A 23,494-nucleotide genomic window follows, 5' to 3' on the forward strand; every position below is an offset into this window, starting at 1 on the left:
TCTGACTTTTGTCACTGTCCTGTGGCTTTGTCCAGGATATCCTCAGCTCAGCAGGACAGAGCTAATTTTTGCTCACCAAACCCCAAGAAAAGGCATGAATGGCTGGGCAGGATCTTACCTCACCTACAGTCCTCAGAGGAAGAGGGATTATTTCACTGATTAATTGCAGAATGGGTTACTGAACAGTATGTGTTACAGTGGCCTGGGTATGACCCAGGGCCAGCTTACAGATTTTGTTCTTCTGAAGCCTAATGGAGGATACCTCCCTTGATCTCCCTTGACCCCAGCCTTGAAGAAGATCAAGGAAGCACATTTTTACTTGTCTTACCTAATTTCTCTTGCTGGAGTTCCTCCCCATTTGTTCTGGCCTGTGTTTTTAATGAAGAGGAAGAGCAACTAACCACTGTTCTCTATTAGCTAACAAAATCTGAAACCAAACCAACAAACAAACATTGCATGCTAAAGGAGCCAGTGTTACCAAATAGCATGATGAGAGTTAATTGCAGTGTCTTTTTGCCAGTTTACTGTTGTTGCAAATTGCTGAAAATTGTTTCTCCTATTTAAAAACAAACACTATTTTAGATGTATATTGTCTAACTGTGCAATAACAGTGACGGCTCTGTCCTTGGGTTGAGGCCAGAAGTGACTGACATTGTTAACAAAACAATGAATGAACAAAGTGACCTTACTTTTCTGACCAGAACAACATTGGATGTTGGCAAGATTCATTATTTATTCATTTGCCGGTGAAATCTTTCAAAGGGAACAATGTTTAAATAAAAGTTACTAACATGTTTCCAAATGTAATTTTTCATACCAAGAAGCCTGCCACTTCTGTTTTTGAGTGGAAGGCTGTGACCCTTTCTTTCTTAATGTAGAACCTGATATGGTGCTCTGTGTGTAGGGGGAAACTTTAAAGCCAAAAAATGCACCAAATTCAAGGTAACTGCATACATTAAAAATAACCAGATGCTTTCTAGGCCTTCTCCGATATTGCCCTTGTTGTCATTTTAGGACCTACAGAATGGGTCTGAAACTTATCCCTGGGCTGAAGTTTGATTAGTGCCTGCCTGTTGGAGGCCTACAGTCAGCTTGTGGTTGGGGAAGAAGAGGGAAAGGGGCATTTATGGGAGCCAGTTGGCCAGTGGGCTGGGCTGGGCTGGCAATGCAGCTGATGTGACAAATTCTGTGTGGACACTGTGCATGAGGGAATTATCTCCAAGATTGTTTCCATCCTGTAAGCGCCTCTCACCGAATCTGCTCACAGAGGGACAAGCCGCAGGAATATAGGCTGTGGAGGAAAAAGAGCAAGGCAGGGCTGAGTCTTGTAGAATGGTATTTCCCAAATTGGGCTGATTTACAGTGTCGCCTGTAAAGCATTTTCAAAAACAGATTCTTTCACCCTCAAGATTCTGATTTAGTAGACCTGAGGCAAAGCCCAAAATCTGTATTTTTAAGTCACTTAAGTGATTTCGATGATTAGCTAATGTGGGAGTCATGATATTGCCCTCGCTGTCTCATTCTAACCTCACCTTTGCATAGCAGCAACCTCTTTTCTCTGTGTCCTGAGTATCTACTGGGAGCTGAGCCAACAACTCTTCTTTCCTTTCTTTAGGGCTGAGGACCTGCTTCCTTCTCTCCCCACCTGCCCCCAACACAGTAAGGTGTGGATACCCCCTTAGAGTGTTCACAGCAGTGTAGGGAGAAAAAATATAAACGGGAATGTGGAACCACTGATTTTCTTCCATATTTAGTTTAGTAGGACAAAATATAGAAATTATGGGTAGAAAAAGATAGGAATTATGAGAATGGGCCTGAAGAAAGCAAGAGTAAGAAGGGATTTCATGCAGAGCTTCAAGTTTGCAAATTTTCTATAGATCAATTCTCCATTCTGTGGGGGTACAACATAAGGAAATGGCCCAAATTAAAGCTAGAGGCCTGTAGGTTAGACTAAGAAATAATGTGTGACCTGCCTGGCCAGTATGGCTCAGTGGTTGAATTTCGACCTATTAACCAGAAGGTCATAGTTTCATTCTCAGTCAGGCACGTGCCCAGGTTGCCAGCTCAATCCCTAGTGGTGGTAGTGGTGGGGTTATGTGTAGAAGCTGATCAGTGATTCTTTTTCATCACTTATGTTTCTATACCTCCTTCCTTCCTCTCTGAAATCAATGAAAAAAAAAAGAAAGAAAGAAATAATGTGTGACCTAACGTGACAAGACACTAGGAAGAGCTCAGTGTGGCTTCAGGAGCTCTGTCACAAAGGTCTTCATGATTAGCCAGAACACAGCTGGGTACTACTCGGGCTAAAACTCTTTCCTGTATTATTTTCCATCCAAAACGCTGTCCTTATTGGCACATGCCAATGGGACATGCACTTTTCTATTTTTCTTAAAGTGTCAAAAGATTACCATAAATCTCTTGCATTTTCCCCTTAGATTCTGGCACTGGTGTGTAACATGAGAGAGTGGCACAAAATTGTTTCATGGGCTCTTCCTGTGTGAAACTGTTTTTAACCCATCCAGAGACTCAATGCTCAATCCCAACCTTAGGAGCATTAAGCACTACCCAACGAGGTAGGCTATTACTTCCAGACTGATATTCACCCCTGAGTCACACATGCAGAAGGATCCTCAGGCTAGGTGGAGGCCAGCACTGGAGAGCCAGTGGTGAACTAGACACAGAGGCCGCCTGCTGTCATAGTGTTCATGTTTTCCTAAAGGAGACAGAGAGGAGATAGACAGGCAACTTCAGATAGTGATGTGTTGTGATAGAGACTAATAAGGGCCAGGTTATGGACTGGGGCATAAAGGAGGTGATGCTACAGCTGAGCACAGAAGAAAAGTGAGAAGAAGACCCAACTGAGAGAAAAGATAGGAGAGGACTCTTACAAGGGTCTTGAAGGGGAAACCAGCTTGGAGTGTTTAATGAATAGGAAAGACCATTGTGGCTGAAATGGAGTAAGTAAGGGATTGAATGGTAGGAAATGAAATGTGAGAGGAACTAGAGGGTAGATCATGTCAAGCCTTGGAGATCATGGCACAGGCTTTAAATGTATTCTAAGTCCATGGCCATTGGCTAAATACTTTGTATGTTGTGCTGGGTAAGATTATATATTAGGGATTTAGACATATATTACTGGGTGAGGATGCTTATAGCTTCAGCTAGGCCTTCTTCTTTTGCAGGCAATAATATGCTTTTCCCAGGCTTTCATGTTTTGTTAAGCCCAACTAAGGCTCATTTTACCATTACCACAATGTAGAAGGGTGTCCCCTTTAAAGAATTAGTGGGGAGGGGCTGCCTGCAATCTGAATCTAGGCAGGAGATACAATAGAACAGTTGGGGTTGGAGTAAGAGAGGGAGAGAAGCTCAGTCCAATACTGGAACCCAGAAAGGCCAAGGCAGCCCCCTGAGGAAGCAGAAAATAAAGCAGCCAGCTGTCCAGGGAACCCGAGGAAGCCAAGTAAACAGGCTGGCCCTCAGGATGGGAGACAAGGGAGCTAGAGTCTGTTTTTCTGTGTCTGCTAGAAAAACCAAGCAGTGGGAAGAATAAATAATGTTTTCCATTTTAGCCACAAATTATATTGCATTGTGCCCTGGGCTTCAGGCATGTCTGTAGACTTAGGTGCTGTGCCGCATGACTGCCTCATGCCCCCTTTGCCAAGATTTTCCTCCTAGATTGAGATTCTGTTCCTAAAAGTTATCTCTACATAACTCGGGGGGTCAGTCATCGGCAAGTCCATAGCACTGAGGGGCAGGACCTGTAAGCCTGAGAGGTTGTGTGTGCTTGGGCTATTGGACCAAGACCATTCTGGAGGCTTACATGATTATGATAGAAGCTATATGTTTGGGGGGGGGGAGAGAAAGAGGGAGCATGTATTAAGCTCAGTGAAGGGAGGGATATACAGTCAAATAGTGGCCTCAAGGTCAGGCCAGGAAGGCTGCCTGGAGGAGGAGCTGTTTTAGGAGAGAGAACCAACAGAAAGAAGATAGTGAGTTGGTAGGATCTGTGTTTCTAGAGTAAGAGTTGTTCGTTAGAGGTCTTAAAGGCTCACCCAGCAGAGAGAGCATTAAGTAGTTGTGTCTGAGAGGAGAATGGGATCGGAATGACAGAACAGGATCATACTGGATGATTGGGTGGCTTTGGAACAGAACGAATGGCCCCTGGGCCTGTGCTATAGAAAGCATTGCCCAAATTGAACTTGGAATTTCCTTGTCATTTTTGACCCTTTTCTCTAGAGGCCCACCTTAAGAAAATCCAAAATATAAAACTTGGGATTAAAACCTAGGGGAGTTTGTAGACATTATTCTCTTAAGGAAGTGGTGCCAAACTCTCACTTTTAAAAAAATATATATTTTATTGATTTTTTACAGAGAGGAAGGGAGAGAGATAGAGAGCTAGAAATGTCAATGAGAGAGAAACATCGACCAGCTACCTCTTGCACACCCCCTACCGGGGATGTGCCTACAACCAATATACATGCCCTTGCCCGGAATCGAACCTGGGACCTTTCAGTCCACAGACTGACGCTCTACCACTGAGCCAAACTGGCTTCGGCAACTCTCACTTTTTAAATGTGGACTGCGTATAGTGACTTCCTTATAAAGAAAAAGTAAGGTACAGGAAAAAAGAGTAACTTTGCAGTAGTGAAACCTATTAAACACACCACCTCCACCAAGCAATCAAGGTTAACATGTTCAGTGTTAGGTCATATTATAGCCTGCATCCTTAATATAAAGGGATAACATGCATTTTATCTCTTTGGTCTTTCTCCCAAACCTACAACCTTAGCTTAATTATGGGAAAAACTTAAGACAAACCCACATTGAGGAACATTCCACAATATTCTTGACCAGTAATCCTCAAAACTGTCAAGGTCATTAAAAACAAGGCAAGTCTGAGAAACTATCACAATCTAGAGGAGACATGGTGACTAAATATAATGTTTTGGACAGGATCCTGGAACAGAAAAGGGCCAACAGGTAAAAACTAATAAAATACAATTAAAGTGTGAACTTAAATTAATAATTATAATATTGGTTTATTGGTTGTGAAAAGATGTATCCATACAATGTAATAGGGAAATCTGGGTGTGGAGTGTGTGTGTGTGTGCACGTGTATGCAAACGTGCGTGTTTTCACGCACTTGTGTGTATGCATGCATACAGAAAAGTTTCTAAGATAGTACAGAGAATACATATTCTGAATATAAATATTTTCAAAATAACAATTCCATAGATATGTGACTATCACTGTGCTACTTGCTATTGGAGACCTGGAAGTAGGAGCCATATTCCAGGGAAAGAAACAAGACAGCAAAGACAAAGAAACAAACACAGGTGACAGCTAGGCTGATGTCTTAACAATGGTGACATTAGCTAAGTGCTTTCTAATCACCTGCTTTTGCTGTAATCATCAAGCTGATTAGACCTTACTTTTGTCTGATGCCTTATAGTTTATAAAGCTCTCTCACGGGCATTCACTCATGTGATCTGCACAATGCTTCTGCCACTTAGGTGGGATAAGGATTATCATCTCTGTTTTAAAAGGAGAGGGAGGCGCTAAGAGTTCTCACCAACCTCTGTGTGCAGGTGCACTGGCGTGGCCCTCTCCATGGGGTAGCTAATTCATATAAAAAGCATGGTAACTTGGTGTTACAGATACTACCATTTTACACATTTATAGATAACAAATACAATTACAAATGAGGAAACTGAGATTCTGAGAATAGAGCCAAGAGTTAAACTCCGATGTTCTGGTCTCAAGGCTACTTCTCATTTTATTACCTTGTAGGCTGGTTATGTGATACTTATGCAGAGTGTAATCAAATTCTGCCATGAATCTTCACATCTTTAATGTGCCAGTGAATGGAGAGTTTTAATTAGCTTCCATTATCAGAACCAGTTTTTATACACAAAGTCCGCTTTACTCAATGTCCTCTTTACCAGTAAAGAGCTTGGAGGACAGTCGGCAATGTTTGTGTTTCTCTCAGCCTCTTGTGTTTGGATAGTGTCTCAATGTGTGAGATAGAAGCTATAACTTCCAGGCAAAAAAGGGCTCACAAATATAATCATGAGAGGAGGTGATTTCTCAATAAACACCAGAACATCTTTGTCAAAATGAATATTTTTCTTTAAGATAGTTGCTCTGAGAGGTCAACCAAGTCAATTGCTTTTTAGATACATCTCTTTCTTATGCAAAATAGTAATGCCACCTTTCTTGTCAGTGGCAAGGAGATGGGTTAGTGTTAGTGTTAGGGTTAGGGATTTTGCAAAGAAAATAAGAAAGTGCATGGCAAGGACTCTCCCTGGGGTCTCCCTCATTACAATGAAGGTTTTGGTGATTTTTTGTTTCTGCTGTGGTCTTTGAGCTCCTTCTGGGCAGAGCTGAGCCTTCTCCTCACTGTGTCCTCAGTATCCAGCACCGAGCCCGCCCTCCAAGGTGCTAAGCCCATGCTGTCCAAAACTCATTCTCCAGGATAGAGTTTTCACTGCAGGGTAGAGGCTGCTCCAAAGACATTGCACCCCCTTGGTCCCTGGCCTGAAGAAGGTGGACAACTATTTGGCATGAAACCTTAACCAAAGCCATCTCAGAGGCCTGACTCCCCCACGGGTTTATTAGTCATCCTCTATAGTTGTACTTATTTATTTGAACCCATTTCATCATGGGCCATATTTCCCGATCCTCTGCTCATACTTCCCTTTCCCCCATTTCTTCCAGGACTGTCCAACTCTGCCCTGAGGGCCATTTTGGACCCAGTCTCACCCTGATGTTTCTCACCCCTTCCTCTAATCTCAGGGACCAAACATGTGTTTTTCTGCCTCTCCCTCTGTTCCTCACTCACGAAGCCCCCTTATGGAGCAATTGATATCATAGAACCTATGAACCCGAGTTCTCTCTTTTCTACTCACTACTGATATTTCAGAACACATCTGGTTTGCTGGGTTTTAAGGCAGAATGTCTTATCTCTAGGCCAGAGAGCAGAAAAAGCGTGCAAAAAATCACCAAAATCTTCATTGTAATAAGGGAGACCCCAGGAAGAGTCCTGCCATGCTCCCCCTTATTTTCTTTGCAGAATCCCTAACCCTAACACTAACACTAACCCATCTTCAGTTCCCCTTGTCAAAATCTTAAAGGAAAATATTACAAGTGTGATTAAAATGAAGTATTATACTGAAGAAAACAGAAAGAAGTGCTACTCCCTTTTGATGTTTGGCCTAATTTGGAAGCATATGAATGAGTATTGTTCCAATCTGAATGGAAAGAGATTTATATGCTCTCATTCATTCAGAATGGTCACAACCTGTAGTTCCCTTGTTCTCAATTGTGTGATGAAAAGTCTGCTGGGCTAGGAGTCTAGAGACCTGATTTTATCACCAGGTCTAAGAAAAACTGAGTATCCCTTGTTTCCATCATCTATAAATGAAAGTGCTAATTATTAAATGACTTCAGCCTTAACACTCATTTCTACCCCCATTTATTAAGCCAGTTCAACTCTGTGCTCAGCTCCAGACATGCAATAGGAAAGACACGTAATTTCTTTTCTTGAGTGCCCCAAAGGCTCATGCCCAAGATAATTCCCTCTCCCACACTGGCAGATGCTCCCTGAAGCTTTTGGTATGTGTGTGCTACTTCTGTCTTCTTAGACTGCAAGTCCCCAGGGGCAGTGGTCACAACCCTGTCTGTCTCCCACCATTCCTGGCACCAAGATCTGCACATAGTAGACATATAAGGATTTTTAGAAAGATGTATCCTAGGCCAAAAAGGCTCTTCGCCTACAGTACAAGCTTTCAAAGGCTAGATGGCACTGTTGCTAGAGCCAAATCAGGTGTATTCTGAAATAGTGGTGAAGAGGGAAGAGAGACTAGAGGAGGGCTGGCTGAGCTTGATTCAGATGCATTGCAGAAATGTAGGGCTCTGATCTTACCAGAGTATCATGCTTTGCCATTTTCATGGCATCTTTATGAACATGTCTTCAAATAGACTTCACAACAACCCTGTATCAGTTTTAATTCTATAGAGCTGCATCTCAGAGAAAGCAAATGCCTGGACTAAATTTACATGGAATTTACTTGACAGATTTTTATCTTTATACATACCTTTTTGGCCTCACCAGACCACAGGAGGGTCTTCAGAGTATGCCGAAAGACTCTGGTCAGCTGTATACTTGTCCCAGAGAGTGGCTCTTGGGTGTACTGGACCCAGTCTGAGGGGAAAAGATAGGGTTCTCAGCCGGACTGATCACTTAGCCTTTACCTAGAAATATCTGCATTTGGGATCAGCAGAGAACACAGTCATTTTTGGAGTAAACAAATGATAACACATGCAGGTTCTTTGAAGAGCAAAATTGTGGGTAATTTGTACACTGAATAGGATCTACAGTTGATGTTTTATTTAAAGAATGATCTATTTTAAGTTGTTGCCCTGTGGTTGGGTTGTATATGTCATCTGTCCATTGCTTTAACATGTTCACATGTTTCTCATTAAAACAAAACAAACAAAATCATCCTGTGCGGTAGGCAAGATTGGTATTGTGGCTGTGCCCATTTTACAATGAAGAAATAGGGGGTAAGAAAAGTTAAGGATCACACAGCCGATAAGTGGTTGGATATTTTAAAACTTCAGTCAAGAATTAGGCTGAACCCAAATCATGTCCTCTTTTCACCAGGCTATTTAGAAATCACAAAATTAGAAGAGCTGTTGTTAATATGGGAGGTAAGATATCAGAGACTAGAAAAATATCTATATAGAATGATTAACGATGTGCAAATGTATGCAAAATTAAAGGAAAATTATTACCTGTTATTTGTGCCTTCTGATTGTCTCTCCTCTTCTGTTTCTCCCCAGGATGATGATGAAGATAAGCTCACCTGGAAAGATCGCTTCCCAGGTTACCTGATAAGCGTCGTCTCCATCTTGTTCATGGTAATTTCCTTGAGGGAACACCTGCCTATGACTTATGCTTGTTAGATCCTGTTAAGTGAATGTTGTGGGTGTGTTGTTCTGGAATGCTTTGGGAATCACGAGGGGCTAATAAAGATGAAGCCACAGTCCCTGTGTAGAAAGACAGGATCTTATCTGACAGCGAGGCCATTGCTGGTATCAGTTACCTAAAGAAGGGAAGGTGATTTTCTCACACAGAAAACCAGACCTGGAAAGGGTCAGTGACCTTCTGTGTCTATGGAAAGAGTTTTAATCTTCTGAGGAAGAGAAGGGTAGAAAGGGGTTCTATCTTCTCAGCCTTGACCACAGATGTTTGAAGTTGGAACTTCCAGGGAGTAGGTCAATGAGATGGTACCTTCACATTGGGATAGACCAAGACCTCGAAATAAGTAATCAAAGTAAGATAGCTGCAGAATTGTGGCAGCCTGTTTAAGCTGTGGGCTAGCTGTCTCTGATGGTTTGTGGAATAGAACAGAGTCTGGAAGCCACAGGAGACAGCCAGCATGGACTTTCTAAGCTGATTTTTTCATTTCCCTGAAGTTGCTGTGTTTATTTCTCTGTGTTCTCCCTGAGAGTTTGAGAGGGCCTTTTTGAGAGACCCAGATGGTCTCAGCTATGTAAGGGTAGGTAGGGAAGGGGTCTATGATTCACATTTGAGTCATATCAATAAAGTGGTAGCAGGTTGGTCTTGGGAGCCAGGATGAGTGAGCCAACAGTAACTGAAGCAAGAAGATCTTAGGAGATTTGTAACATCCCATCTTGCTGAAAATAACAAAATGTGAAACTCAGAGGACTAAGCATGAGCCACTTCTTTATAGGTAGAATCCTTCTAGTATTCAAGACTGGAGCTTTCATTTTACAGAGTAGAGGTGTATCCTGATAGCATTTCTAAGCAGAATTATACATTAGTTCTGGGGAAACGGGTGTGGGGGGAGGGGAAGGAGGCTTGAGAGATTGCTTATTCTAAATAAATAAATAAATAAATAAATAAATAAATAAATAGGACTATAATGATTTGCTGGACCTATTGACCATAGGTAACTGATCCTTGCCCAAGGTTATTATTGTCATTATTATTGCATCCTGGCCATTGAGGACAGGAACCATGTCCTAGTGTCAGAAATTTAAAAAGTGAAGGAAGGATCTAATTCAACAACTTGTTTCACAGATGAACTGCAGAGGTGATGTGTGTCTTGCCAGAACTTAGAAGTCTACATTTGTTATCTTCCCATTGTTTAACAAGAGCAAGGCATGTAGAATTTATTCAACAACATGTGGTGAATTGCAATGTGTTAAGCTGGAATGATAGAAAAGTTTAATTTAGCACTTCAAAGCCTCCCACAATATGCATCTTGTTGTCAGAGATTATTCATTCATTCAAGAAATACTTAATGGGTGCCAACTATGTGCTTGACACTATTCTTAGGCAATGGGGGTAGAGCAGAAAATAAAACAAAATAATTCCTCCCTCAAGGAGTTTATAGACAATAAATATATACATAAATAATAAAATAGATAAGTAAAATAGTTCTACCCCCAGTAGTGATAGGTTAAGATATTTGTAATATCCCATCATGCTGAAACTAATTCCCCAAAATACTGGATAAATATACTTTTTAATGTTCTCTTTAAAAAAAAATTTTTTTAAATTGATTTCAGAGAGGAAGGGAGAAAGATAGAAACATCAAGATGGGAGAAAACTATTGATTGGCTGTCTCCTGCCTGCCCCCTCATTGGGGATCAAGCCCTCAACCCCAGTGCCCTGGGTAGGAATCAAACTGTGACCTCCTGGTTCATAGGTTGACACTCAAATCACTAAGCCATGGCAGCTAGGCCTGCTTTTCAATCTTCTTAAAGCCTTGAAGGTCTGAGAGGATGGTGAGGCTAACTCTAAGGGAAAATGGGAGATGCTTTTTGCCTTGAGGATATTTTCCTATTTGGCCAACAGCTTTGGTTTTGGTGGTTTTATGGGGCAAGGAGGGTAGAAAGTATGGGGAATGGCTGGCTCAGAATTGAAAATCTAATAGGAGGTACTCACCAAATTAAATCGGAACTTCAAAGGGCTACATTCTCAGAATAAAGATGATAGAACTAAATGTACCTCATTCCCCACTTATGGAACTGCAGAGAAAATTGTGTTCCAAGGAGAATGGGGAGAAAAAGGAAAACAAACTCTGAGAAGTGGCCATGGGCAATCCCCATTGTGAATTCATAGCCTACTTCATCATACGTGAGGACCAGGGCATTACCCTAGAACACTGTGTAGAGCTTGGGGTCAAGGGGTCAGGGGGTGTTTATAAAAGAGTACTATGTTATGAAATTTGGGCAACAAACTGGAGTATCAAATATCATTCCCTTCTCTGTCCCCTGTGACTGAACCTTGGCAGAAGATTTCAGGACCAGGGCCATGAGGACGTTTTTAGGGATGCCAGGCTGCCAGATCAGCTGGGGATGTTTTTCATAGGATGCTAAGAGCCAAGAAAATGTCACATGCTGTGTCCATCTTCCCACTGTGATAGAGGCAGCATGGATGAAGATAAATTTTCTCTTTCTTTCCTCACCCAGAATGTTGAGCTAGTTTCTTTTCTTTTTTCTTTCTGATTTTCTTTTTACTGGACAGGGGGTTATCAGAGGCAATGTTCTTCCTTCTTCTAGAGCTAGGAACCTAAGCGCTCCTCCCATGCCCAAGACAATCATTTACTTAATTCATATATTGGGAACCAGCCATCAGAAACCTTCCTCCATTGCCTGGATTATTGCAATGGCCTCCTAACTGATTTCGCTGCCTTTAGACTGTCCCTCTACTAAACTTTGTAAAATCGGGGTCTGATAATGTCACTCCTCTGCTAAAACCTCTCTAAAGTCTTTCATATCTCATGAGATGTAGATCCTTATAATAAAGGGCTGGCTCTCCTTCTCTCCACCATTCATCTTTCACTCCAACTCTCTCTTTACACAATTAGGTCCTTGCTGAAATGTCATCTTCTCACTCAGGCCTTTCCTGACCACCCCTTTTTAAGTTGCAACCTTTCCCTATGCCCCTATTCTGCTTTGTTTCCATAGAATTTATCACACCAGATATACTATATATCTTACCTATTTATTAGTTTACTAGAGGCCTGGTGCATGAAATTCATGCATGGATAGGGTTCCTAGGCCTAGCTGATGATCAGGGCGGATTAGGGCCTTCTGGCTGCTGGCCAGGGCCTCTCCCTTCATTCTGTGCTGCCCCTGGTGGTAAGCACATGTCATAGTAAGTGATGGGTCTCCCGGTTGAACTCCTGTGGGGACAATTTGCATATTAGGCTGATATATATATATGCTATTTTTCCTCATTAGAAGATCAATGCCCAAGAAATTTTTATCTTTGTTCATCATTATATTTCTGACACCTAAAAATGGTGACTGGCCTATAGTAGGTACTCAAGACATCTTTTATGAATGACTGAATGAGAAAATAAGTGAATTAGGAAGATCCCAGAGACAACTTATTATGTCAATGATAAAGTCACTAGTGTGTATATTTTTAAAAATCGAGCTACTATTACGTTATGCCCTAGACTGGGCACTCTGCTTCTAGTTGCTTCTCCCAGAGGTTACTTCTGCCTGTGCTTTTCTATTTGCCCCTCCTTATTCTTTCCTTCAAGCCTTTCCCATAGAAAATGGTCTCAAAGCTGCTTCTGTGGAGTTTCCTTTAACAAATCCCCCTGCTGTCTGCTCAGAGCATACCAGAAACTCAGGAACTAAGGCCTGTGACTCTGTCCAGCTGCTACTAGGCTCAACAGTTGTTATGTGTGCAATGATTTTTCTCAACTTCACTTCAGAATGTAAGTCCTAGAGTGTCGGGACCTGTTCCCATTTCTGTCTCTCTTAGAATGTCAAATAGGGCTATCACCTGGTTTCCATTGCAATTTGGCTGTGCCCAGAAATATATTATGGGATTAAAACATCAAAAGCAACAGGGACCATGATAATGTGACCATGTGTATGGGATCAGAAAATAATTACCAAACATGGAGGCACAGAATGCAGCACAAGACCAATCCCTGCTTTTGGCCTAGTTGGGGAAACTGCTCATAAGCATGAAATATTCCCAGTACAGTGGTTTGCACAATAAGTGGGTGGAAGATATTTATTGAATTTAATCAATAAAATCAATAATGCAGCCAAAGTGGTGAAAATAGTCCTGGATTTAGTGCCAGAGTGCATGGATTCTAATGTCAGGATAGGACCTTAGTTAGTGTATTATAAGTATTAGTACTTCTGAAGATATGCATTGAATAATGACATAGAGTGGATACAAATGGATCAGCTCTTGAGGATGATGTTATCATCATTAGTGTATCAACTCTTCCATGTACTCTGCAGACCTTGGATCAATCACATTGCTGTTTCTTGGGCCCTTATATGTGAGATAAAAGGCTTAACATGAATGAGCCTTAAATGCTAAAATTTTTTTCATTCCTATGATGATCCAGGAAACTAGGGTAGTAGTCCTTGCCTTGCCACCTTGAGAAAATCCCTTTCCATGTCTGTTTCCTGGTCTATTTGATGGCCAAGGGACTGGGCTGGTGCTCTCCAAGCTCTTCCAGTTTGAAAACTGTGAATCTTGAAATGCTTGTGGGAAGCTCTGAAGGAGAGGTTCAAAACCTGATTTCTATGATGGGATGGAAAATTAAGATCAGAGAAGTTAAGGTGGCAAAGAACAGCATCAGCAGGCTGAGAGGGTCATGTTGGAGGTGGGGCTGGGGATGTAGGGACAATGGGAAGATGGGATTTCTTGAGTGAGGAGAGCAGTGCCTCTGGAACTTGAATAGGAATCTTGTTAAAATGCAGACAGAATTAGGTCTGGAGTTGTGCTTGAGATCCTTCATGTTTATCAAGTTCCCAATTGATGGAGCAGGTCCCAGGGATCACACTCCGTGTAGCCAGGAGGAGTGTTCTTCCTTCCCCAGTTTAGCAGCTGGGCCTCTTAGAGAAGGAGCATCGAAGCTGATTTCCTGCCCAGTTGTTTCTCTCCCCTCCCCCCCATGCCCTGGCTGCCCCCGCCTCATTATTACTTCCACTTCCATCATGATCCTTCACTGCAAAAGTGATTTTGCGGTAAAAGAATCTCACACTATGTTTTCCAGGCCCTTACTGTCTGGCAGTGACAATCCCAGAGGAACGGGAAATGAAAATGTCTACATTGTTGAAGAGCAGTGATGTCACATCCAAGTTTCCCCTCTTACATGGTAGTCATTCCTCCTTAGACCTAAAGGCTGGGGTTGCAGCTAATCATACCCCCAGCCTGCCTCCGAAGAGGGATCTCCCACAGAGTGACTTTCCCATCTTGGGCATACACACACACATTTTCCCTTTACTCAGAGAACACTGCATTCTCTGTGCTTAGGGAAGGCTTCTTTTTTACACTATGGCCCACAGGGCAAGCACTGATATTTGTAAAGTGCATGGGAATAAACATCTGAGGCTGCTACCAGCACACTCCAGGCGTCAGCACTCCCAGGTACCCCCTAGAAGCCTGAAGACATCCATAACTCAGACACATCTCAAACCCATTCCTCATTTGTTGCATACTAGAGTGTCCTTCACACAGCTTGCAAAGCACTGCCCAAGCCTGAGCCCCACCCCCTCCTCTTTAGGGAGAGAATGTACAGTCCAGGACAGATTGTATTTCTCAGAGGGAACCTTTTTACCTGCTCTTTTCTCTCCCCGTGTTTTCTATTTAGTCCTACATAGCCAGTGCCCACCTCACTATTCCCTGTCCCAGAGGAAATAGGACCTAAACAGCCTCCTTTGCAAAAAGAATCCTAAGAAAGGAGACTTCACTTGACCAGAACAAATTATAGTTTTTCTTTGAGCAGGTTAAACACCTAGCTTCTCCCTTTCTTCCTTCTGCACCCATCTAAAAGGCTTACTTTGGACCTGTTCTTGTCCTGACATTCAGTGCTTCAGGGAAATGGCCCTTTCTTGGCTGTGATAAGAGAGAAGAGGGATCGTGAAAGGGAGAGTGTCTTATAATTCTTAGGTTCTAGAAAGAAGAAATGAGGTGTCAGGCTTTGAGATCAAGTGGCTGCTTAACTTTCCTTTTAAACATAGAAGTTTTGGCACAAAATGAGATATCAGAGTCCTCCATTTCAAACTGCCTGATAGAGAAATTTAAAGTGATATTTTATTCATCCTGAGAACTGAGAGTGAAAATATCACTCCTGCCTGTTTTCTCTCCATTTCTTCTCCTTTAGTCAACCTTCCCACATACACCCCATTAAGCTCTCACTCACCCCTACTTAGCTCAAACACCTTCAATGGCTCACTATGTCTTTTCAATGAGTCCCAGTTTAAATCCCATTGATCCACAAACTATTCCCTGAGCACTCAGATCTACCTGCTCCTTTGTACTCTCAGACCCTTTAACAACTATATTTTTCATTTTGCACTTAATACATTTTTCAGGTATTTTTTTACTATGATTTAATAGGAATTTGCCTTTTCTCCATAGCAGATTGAAAGCTCTCTACTAAAAGGAATCACATTACGTGCATGGTACACACCATTGTTAATTCTTTGGTGTATTGTGGGCCATTTGGAATCTGATAAAAATGGAAGACACTTTCTCCTGAAAAATTTATCTGTATTTAGAATTTGCATGAATATTTAAGGAGTTTGCAGTTCCCTGTTTCCCACCAATGAACTCCAGGTTAATAATACCTGGCTTAGCCAATAATACTGTTGGCTGAGCAAATGATAAGTGCTCAATAATTGTCTGCAGAAGTGTGACTCTCCCTGTTTTTCCTCTGCAGATTGCCTTGACCTTCTCCATTGTCTTTGCGGTCATTGTGTACCGTATCACAACTGCAGCTGCTCTGTCTCTCAACAAGGACACACGCTCCAACGTCCGGGTGACAGTGACAGCAACAGCGGTCATCATCAACCTTGTGGTCATCCTCATCCTGGATGAGATCTACGGTGCGGTGGCCAAGTGGCTCACCCAAATCGGTACTGTGCCACCACATCGCGTGTTTGCCCCAGGCCCCCTGGAACGTGGTCATTCAGTGTGTGCAATGTTGTTGGTGGTAATACCCCAGCATGAGAAAAGGAACAAGAACAAGATGCTCTGTATAGAGCATTTTAATTGGGGAAATGAGGAAGTGCCCTGGTCATGTCCTGATAGGGCCTACCAAGGGCATCCCTCAGAAGCCCTTCCTGCAGCAATTTAAAATATATATCAATATATATATATATATATATATATATATATATATATATATATATATATATATATCCTAATTGATTTCAGAAAGGAAGAGAGAGAGATAGAAACATCAATGATGAGAGAGAATCACCTGCAAGCTCCCCACTGGGGATCGAGCCCACAACCCAGGTATGTGCCCTTGACTGGCATTGAAACAGGGACCCTTCAGTCTGCAGGCCGATGCTCTATACACTGAGCAAACTGGCTAGGGCCCTACAGCAATTTTGATCAATACTCCTCCCGCCCAGATTGACTGCGTCACCATCCCCTAAGAATAAGCCATGGGTTTATTCTTCTTAGCCTAACTTAGAAGCAAGATGGGTTCGACACTTCCTGTTAAAAATCTCAGAGTTTTAGCTCTCCTCCTTTTCCCAGCAGCATTTATAAAGTTGAGAAAGCCTCTTGATACTTGAGCCCGAGAGGGTCTTATCTCTCCCCATATTGTCAGAGGCCCCAGAAAATCCACACATTCCCTGTGCACTGAGCAGACTTCAAAGAGTCATATCAGACTTCCCAAGCTTCGAGCCAGTGAGAAAAATGCAGTGGCCTCAATATTCAGACGTGTCATTTGAGCTGCAACCTGCTGTTGCTGCACACCACTCTTTGGCATTTGTGCTCAGGAGATGGGGGAGGGCTGAGATCCGAGACCCTTTTCTCACTGGATTTATTCTGGGGAGCCTGGATGCCCCCCCCCCCCTTAACTTCGTTGAATCCAGGAACTAGGAATCTTGGCCCCTTATTAACCTCTGGGCAGTTGAATTAATGATAGGATATCTTCAATTCACTGACCAGCTTAGAAGCTAGACACTCAATAGGATAACTCCCTCTTAAGAGAGCCTCCCCCCTGGAGGACCAGAGGATTCCGGAAAGGCCTCCCTGATTCCAGTTACTCATTTCGAGCTTCTCCCCGTCTGGGCCTCTATTCACTGGGCATTTACTTCTGGTTTCTATGTGGACATAGGCATTTACCATTTAGAGTGGCAGTTCTGTTCTCTTTGGGCTTGTACATAATTGCAAGTGTTATCTATATGCCTTCATAAACTTCTTCAGACAAGTAGGCAGAGCATTTACTTCCGAGTATTTAGTGGTATTCAGGATCCTATAGAAGCACTTAGGGGGACCACCCAACACTCCTGAGGACTCAAGGGATGCTTCAGAGGTAAAGGCATCAGTTGGAGAGCTCAGAGATAAGTGGTGGTCAGACAGGTTTGTGAGGGAGGGGAATGGGGGCAGTGGGCAGGAGGAGACAGTTCCTGGCAGAGGAAGCAGAATAAGAAATGCAGCAAGGAAGAGGGAACTCAGATCCCTCCCTCAGGACCAAGAAAGGCATGCAGAGAAGGGCATGTAGCTGAGCTTATACTCGGAGTAGGGTTGGGTGGCATAATTTTGATGGGCCTAAATGCCAGGGAGCTGAAGGAGCAGAGCTTATCATATGGAAGAAAGAAAAAATGAAGCATTTCTAGGATGTCAGATGAGCCCAGAATGGTGGTTGCTCTCAGGTCTTTCACATACCCAAAGACACAGCATAGTGGGCACTGGGCCCTGAAAGTTGATGATAATCTTTCTTTTTTGGGGGGTGGAAGACCTCAAATGCCAAGGACCCTGCTTGTTTTCAGACAATGGAAGCATGTTTGTAGGCATTCGCAGGGCATCTAACAAAAAGTACCCATTGTCCTGGCCCAAGTGCTAAACCAGTTGAGAAATAAAGCACAGGCAGGTATAGACACAGCCAGGGTATCGCCTTTACAGCTGAAAATGGCTACACCGGATGAAGCATCTTAGCAGGAGAATCAAACAGGCTTCCTAATACTGGGTTCCAGACAGATTTACCTTCCCAGTGGTGGTAACAGTGGACAGAGCAGCCCAACAAATCTTAGGACCTGTAGGGGTGGGGGACATAAAAACACTTGCTGCCTTCAGGCCCTATGCTCCCCAAGGGAAGGGCAGCGGAGTGGGTAGGCAAGGAGTGCATGTGTTACTTCCTGGACTGACCACTGAGATGAGCTACTTTCCCTTCTGTCAGCCAAGAGAAGTAATGAGTGAGATGGGCGGATAAGCAGAGCAATGCAGCTGATCCCATTCCCTACACATGGAAGAAATACCAGCAGTGGAGAGAACTGCTGCCTCAATAACTCCTGATTCAATAGCACCCAACACGACTGAGGATGTTTTGAAGGGTGTGATATGATGGGAGCTGTATGTTTGCAGAATTACGTGGTCAGGGATATAGGTTGCAACAGGAGAGAGAGGCTAGAGGGTCTGGTATAAAGGACATTACTTAATGTGGGGGCAGGAAGTGGGGAAGAGAGGAACAGGGAATGAGTAATGTAGAAATGTCTTCCTGCTGTCCATTTGCATTACTTTATTCCCTTTTCTTGCACAGCTCCAGAGAGTGTAAAGAAAGAACATAAATGAAAGGGTGGACAATGAAAAACTCATTAGCAAGTATTCAGTGAGTGTACAAGGCTGGGCAAATTCTCTTTGCATTGGGGCACGAAGTAGTTTCCATTCTGTGAAGCTCCATCCACTGCTTTTAATAGCACTCCCAAACCCAAAAGTTTAGGCCCCTCCAGGCTGCTAACCCAACACCCAGTCCTCCATAAGAAAGTATGTACACTGGAAAAGAGATGAAATTTTAGTAAACGTATTTTGTTCTTTGTGATAGTAATGCTCATAAATTGTTTTTAAACTAAAAAATATATATTCTGTATTCCCTTCCATCTTCACATAAACGATGTGTGGTCAGCAAGGAAAGAGTTAAATCCTCATTATTTGGAGGTTCAAACTCAGATTCTATCTCTAAAATGCAAATGTGTTTTCTGCTGTTTTTAAGGCAAGCTCCTTACTGTCCGGATTGATGTGGTGTGCTGGGTCTCCACTCAGGAACCCATGTAGGTGTTATCCCAGGTCATTGTTCCTCTCTTTGTTAGATTGGATGTCTCCAGGGGCTCAGAGAGGTGCTGCTGTGCAGTGGAAGGACCACGGAATTAGGAGTCCAGTGAAAAGAACCTGCGAGTTCTAAACCTGGTTCCTTCTTCCTCCCACTCCCACTGTGTGGCATTGGGCAGAGAGGGAACTTTTCTGGATCAAGTTTAATTGATCCTTCATCATGTTCCTCCTTTCTGTCCATTGATCATCACCTTATCTGCTTTGTTGTCACAACCTAATGACTATGCCTTTGTCTTTAGTCTCTTTTCTATGGGCCTCTATCTTGGAAATCTCCACCCAGTCTCTAACAGTGGATTTGGCCCATCACTCCCATCCAGCACTTAAGAGAGCTTCCTTTTGTCCTTAGGTTAGATACAGGGTGTTCCCCCAAAACATGTATACACATTTTAACAAATAATAGCTCAATTTTGAAAATGAGATGTATTTTAATAAACACTGCCCTTATAATTAAATATTCAAAGTATGTATATATAATTTGGGAGGGACACCCTATATAAACTGGCATTCTAGGCTCTCAACCACCACCTTCTTCCCACTGTTCTACTCCACTAAATTCACGGGCAGCCCAGACCCCTGCCTGTAAGTTCTCACCCCTATGCCTTGCTCAGGCTTCTATAACAGCTGTAACAACCCCTGGTGACCCTCTTTTCAAAAAAAGCCTCTCAAGGGCTGCCTCCCAATGAATCCTTTTCTGGACTCTCAGTTCTTAGTGAGTTTCCTCCCTTCTACATCTGAACTCTTGGGCCACAGATCATTTATTCATTTGTTCATCCCTCAGACATTAATTGATTGAGTGCCTGCTTTGTGCCAGGCCCAATTCTGGAAACACAGCTGTAAACAAGAAAGACATGGTCCCTGCTCTTCTTGTATTTACACTGTAGTAAGGGAAAGATGGACAGTAGACAAGAACATCTCATGGAGAGTGAGAAAGCAAAGCAGGGAGGTGTGATAGCATTGGAGTTGTGTCCTTTGTATCAAGGGGTTGGGAAAGGCCTGTTACAGTGAGAGCTGGTCAATAGGAGGGCACCAGCCATACTGAGAAGGCCACAGCAAAGGCAAATGCAAAAGAGACACAATATTATAGACTTGACTTATAAACTAGCAAAGTGGGAGTCAGCTTGGAATGTATTACCTACTCTGCTCACTGGAATTTATCATGCATTGCCTGTTATCAGCCCTGTATTTGTGTGTATTCCCCAGTGTTAGAATAGACAAGGCTGTGCTGGGGTAATAAATTCATCTCAAGATCTCAGTTACATAATGTGAAGTTGTGTAATTGTTCTTGCTCAAACTACATGTCTGGTGTGACAGGCCATGGTCTATGCTTCACACACTCGCTCAAGGACCAGACTGATGGAGGCCACATGGAGACAATGTCAGGGAAAGAGAGAGTTGGGGGGTCATACAGAGGCTGTGAAACACTGTAGTCTGGAAGTGCCATCCATCACTTGGCTCAGAGAGCACTGGCAAGAACCAGCCTAATTATGAAGACACATAGATATGAGTGGATGTTCTGTGAACTTGAAAAGTCTCTGCCACTTGCTGCAACCAGAGGACAAAGTCCTATAAAAGAGCTACTTTGTCTTACCTTGCTCTTTATTTCCTACACAGTGCCTGCCTTAGGGTAGATCTTAGCATAAGTTTGTTGATGAAGTTATTGGTAAAGTTATGTCTCTTTTCATTCACAAAGTCTTTTCAAAGAATGCACATAAGATAGTTGGTCAGTCTGTAAACCTCAGTAGAGGCCACAGTAAGTGTTTATGTATTCATTATTTCAACTCTACTAACAAAAGGATTTGAGGAAATACGGAGGTGAATGAGGCAAATGTGAAGTTGTCACAATGGGACAGTGACTGAAAGACATCCAAAGACTCCAATTTTCCTTAATGGCAAAGGATATACACACTAACAGAGATGGTTGTACAACACCAGGGATGGCCAGCATACCTGTGGGCAAAGGTGTAGTTTCAGAGTCCCCAGGCCTCCCCAGGACATAAAGCTGTGGATAATGCTACCCATTGGGGTGAGGATTCTTCCAGGCTTAGGGGCTTCCTTTGCCATTCTCACGCTGGGTTTAATACCCATCTGGCTTCCTGCCCCAGATCTCCTGATTGATGAGGAGGCTGTAAATACATGCTTTGCTCACCAGGTGCAAACAGCTGGTGTAAACAACCCGAGCAAGTTCCCAAGTGTTTCCTTGGAGGCTGGTTGATAGACAGGCACCTTTCTAGAAGCATCTCTCAGCAGGCCTAGAAGTCAGGCCTATCTGAAACTCATTCTTGCCACAGATAGTTATGCCAAAGGAAAGAATTTGCTAAATGTCTTCAGAGGGATTGACTCGACAGTGGTAAATAAAGACAGTAGTTGTATTCCTAGATGCCATAATAACTATTCATGAGGATGAGGGCAAGGCATGCTATTATTGATATTTGGAGACTACACAGCACTGGTGGCCCAGGGACTGAGCTGAGATGAGTTTCTATGGAAATAAGTGAAGTTTTGGGGCCTGGTTGGCCAAGGCTCACTGTATAAAGTGGGTAACCCAGTTAAGAAAGCATCAGTGATTAAAGTTTATGCGAATCCCAATGAATGGGTAGGATAAGGACTGTCTTCATTCCCAATGATCTGTTCATCCCTAAAAGGATCACAGGTGGTGGTTATAGGGAAAAGATCCAGATCCTAGTGTAGAAAACAAGCAAGAGCTGGACAGGACCTCAGGACCACAGGCACCTAGGCCAACAGGTCAGGGCCTCACAGGAAGCCAGGCAATAAGAGTCACAAAGCAGATCAGCTCAAGGCATGCTTCCATCTTGTCTCATTGGACAGCTACAACAAAATACCACAGACAGGGTGGCTTACAAACAACATAACTTCATTTCTCACAGCTCTGGAGGCTGGTAGTCTGAGATCAGGGTGCCAGCAGAATTGGGTGAGGGCCTTCTTGTGAGTCACAGACTTCTCATTGTGTCCTCACATGGAGGAATGGGCTATGGGTCTTTCTGGAGCCTCTTTTACAAGGGCACTAATCTAATTTATGAGGGCTCCACATCCTAATGAGTAAGTACCTACCAGAGGCCCCACCTCCTATTACCATCACATTGGGCAATAGTTTTCAAACTGAATTTTGGAGGGACATAAGTGTTCAGACCATAGCAGCTTCCTCCTGTCATACTGTGCTTTTGAAACAATGAGCTTCTGAGCCCACACATAGGGGAGCAGGATTCTATTGCTCCTGAACTGTAGGGTCTTATCATGACTGGCATAGGCATAGGTCAGGCTTGGCCTGGGAACAGGGCCTATTTGTACTCTGGCTATGAGGAATTGTGCTGGCTAGGGGCTAGAGCTGGAGGAAGTAGGACTCACTCCAGGCTTCTAGGCTGAATAGTCAAGATGCCATTTGCTTGTTTTTATCAGCATCATCCTCTAACTCCAGCTCCCTTACCACTGCCTCATTTTCTCCTCCTTTTCAAAACTACGTACAACATGCTAAATTGTGTGTGGAGCTGTGCAGTTCATCCTTCACTCTTTATTGAACCTCTTCTATTGTAGTTACAGGATTGGGCTTATTGTAGGGTCTTGGAAACTGATCATTGTTTTAAACCAAAGTCTCCCATTCTTACAAAACTGGCCGTGTTTGTATAGTGTTTAAATATTGCTGATATCCTCTTCCTCAGTGTTGCTGCCCCCAGATGCTACTAAAGTGGAGACAGAGAAGTGAACAAAAGAACCAGGTAGGGAGAAAGCACTTGATTTTTATTGAGCACTGCCATCTACCAGGCCCTGGTAGGCATCGTGTATACATTCTCCCACAGAATTTATACAATAGTGCAAGATATCGCTTATCTTGTATTTCACTCTTGAGAATGCTGAAGAGGTTTAGAAACTTGACCAAGGCCCATGGTTAATAGTGGTGTATGAGTGTGTGTGTGTGTGTGTGTGTGTGTGTGTGTGTGCCTGCACGCGCATGCGTATGCACACACATAAACATATATACTGTGCTAAGCACTGTTCTAAGCATTTTACATATATTAGTATATTTAATTTTTAAAACAGTGTCAACAGTGCAATAATGTAGATTTTTAAAAATATATATTTTATTGATTTTTACAGAGAAAGGAAGAGGGATAGGAAGCTAGAAACGTCAATGAGAGAGAAACATTGACCAGCTGCCTCTTGCACACCCCCTACTGCGGTTGTACCCGCAGCCAAGGTAAATGCCTTTGACCAGAATTGAACCCGGGACCTTTCAGACTGCAGGCCCACTCTCTATCCACTGAGCAAAACCAGTTTCCGCAATGTAGATATTTTTAACACTCCCATTTTAAAGATTAGAAGACTGAGGCACAGAGAGAT

General features: G+C 43.0%; 1 protein-coding gene across 1 annotated transcript in view; it reads left to right on the plus strand.

The window, feature by feature from the left end:
• Window positions 1-23,494, plus strand: part of ANO2 (anoctamin 2) — a 277,160-nt gene that overhangs the window by 195,250 nt on the left and 58,416 nt on the right. Inside the window, exons 14-15 of the mRNA XM_084878468.1 lie at window positions 8,845-8,922; window positions 15,741-15,936. Coding sequence (XP_084734594.1) covers window positions 8,845-8,922; window positions 15,741-15,936 — 274 coding nt within the window. The remainder of the gene's footprint in view (window positions 1-8,844; window positions 8,923-15,740; window positions 15,937-23,494) is intronic.

This window comes from Pipistrellus hanaki (genome assembly GCF_964339955.1).
Source record: "Pipistrellus hanaki genome assembly, chromosome: 3".
Taxonomy (NCBI): domain Eukaryota; kingdom Metazoa; phylum Chordata; class Mammalia; order Chiroptera; family Vespertilionidae; genus Pipistrellus; species Pipistrellus hanaki.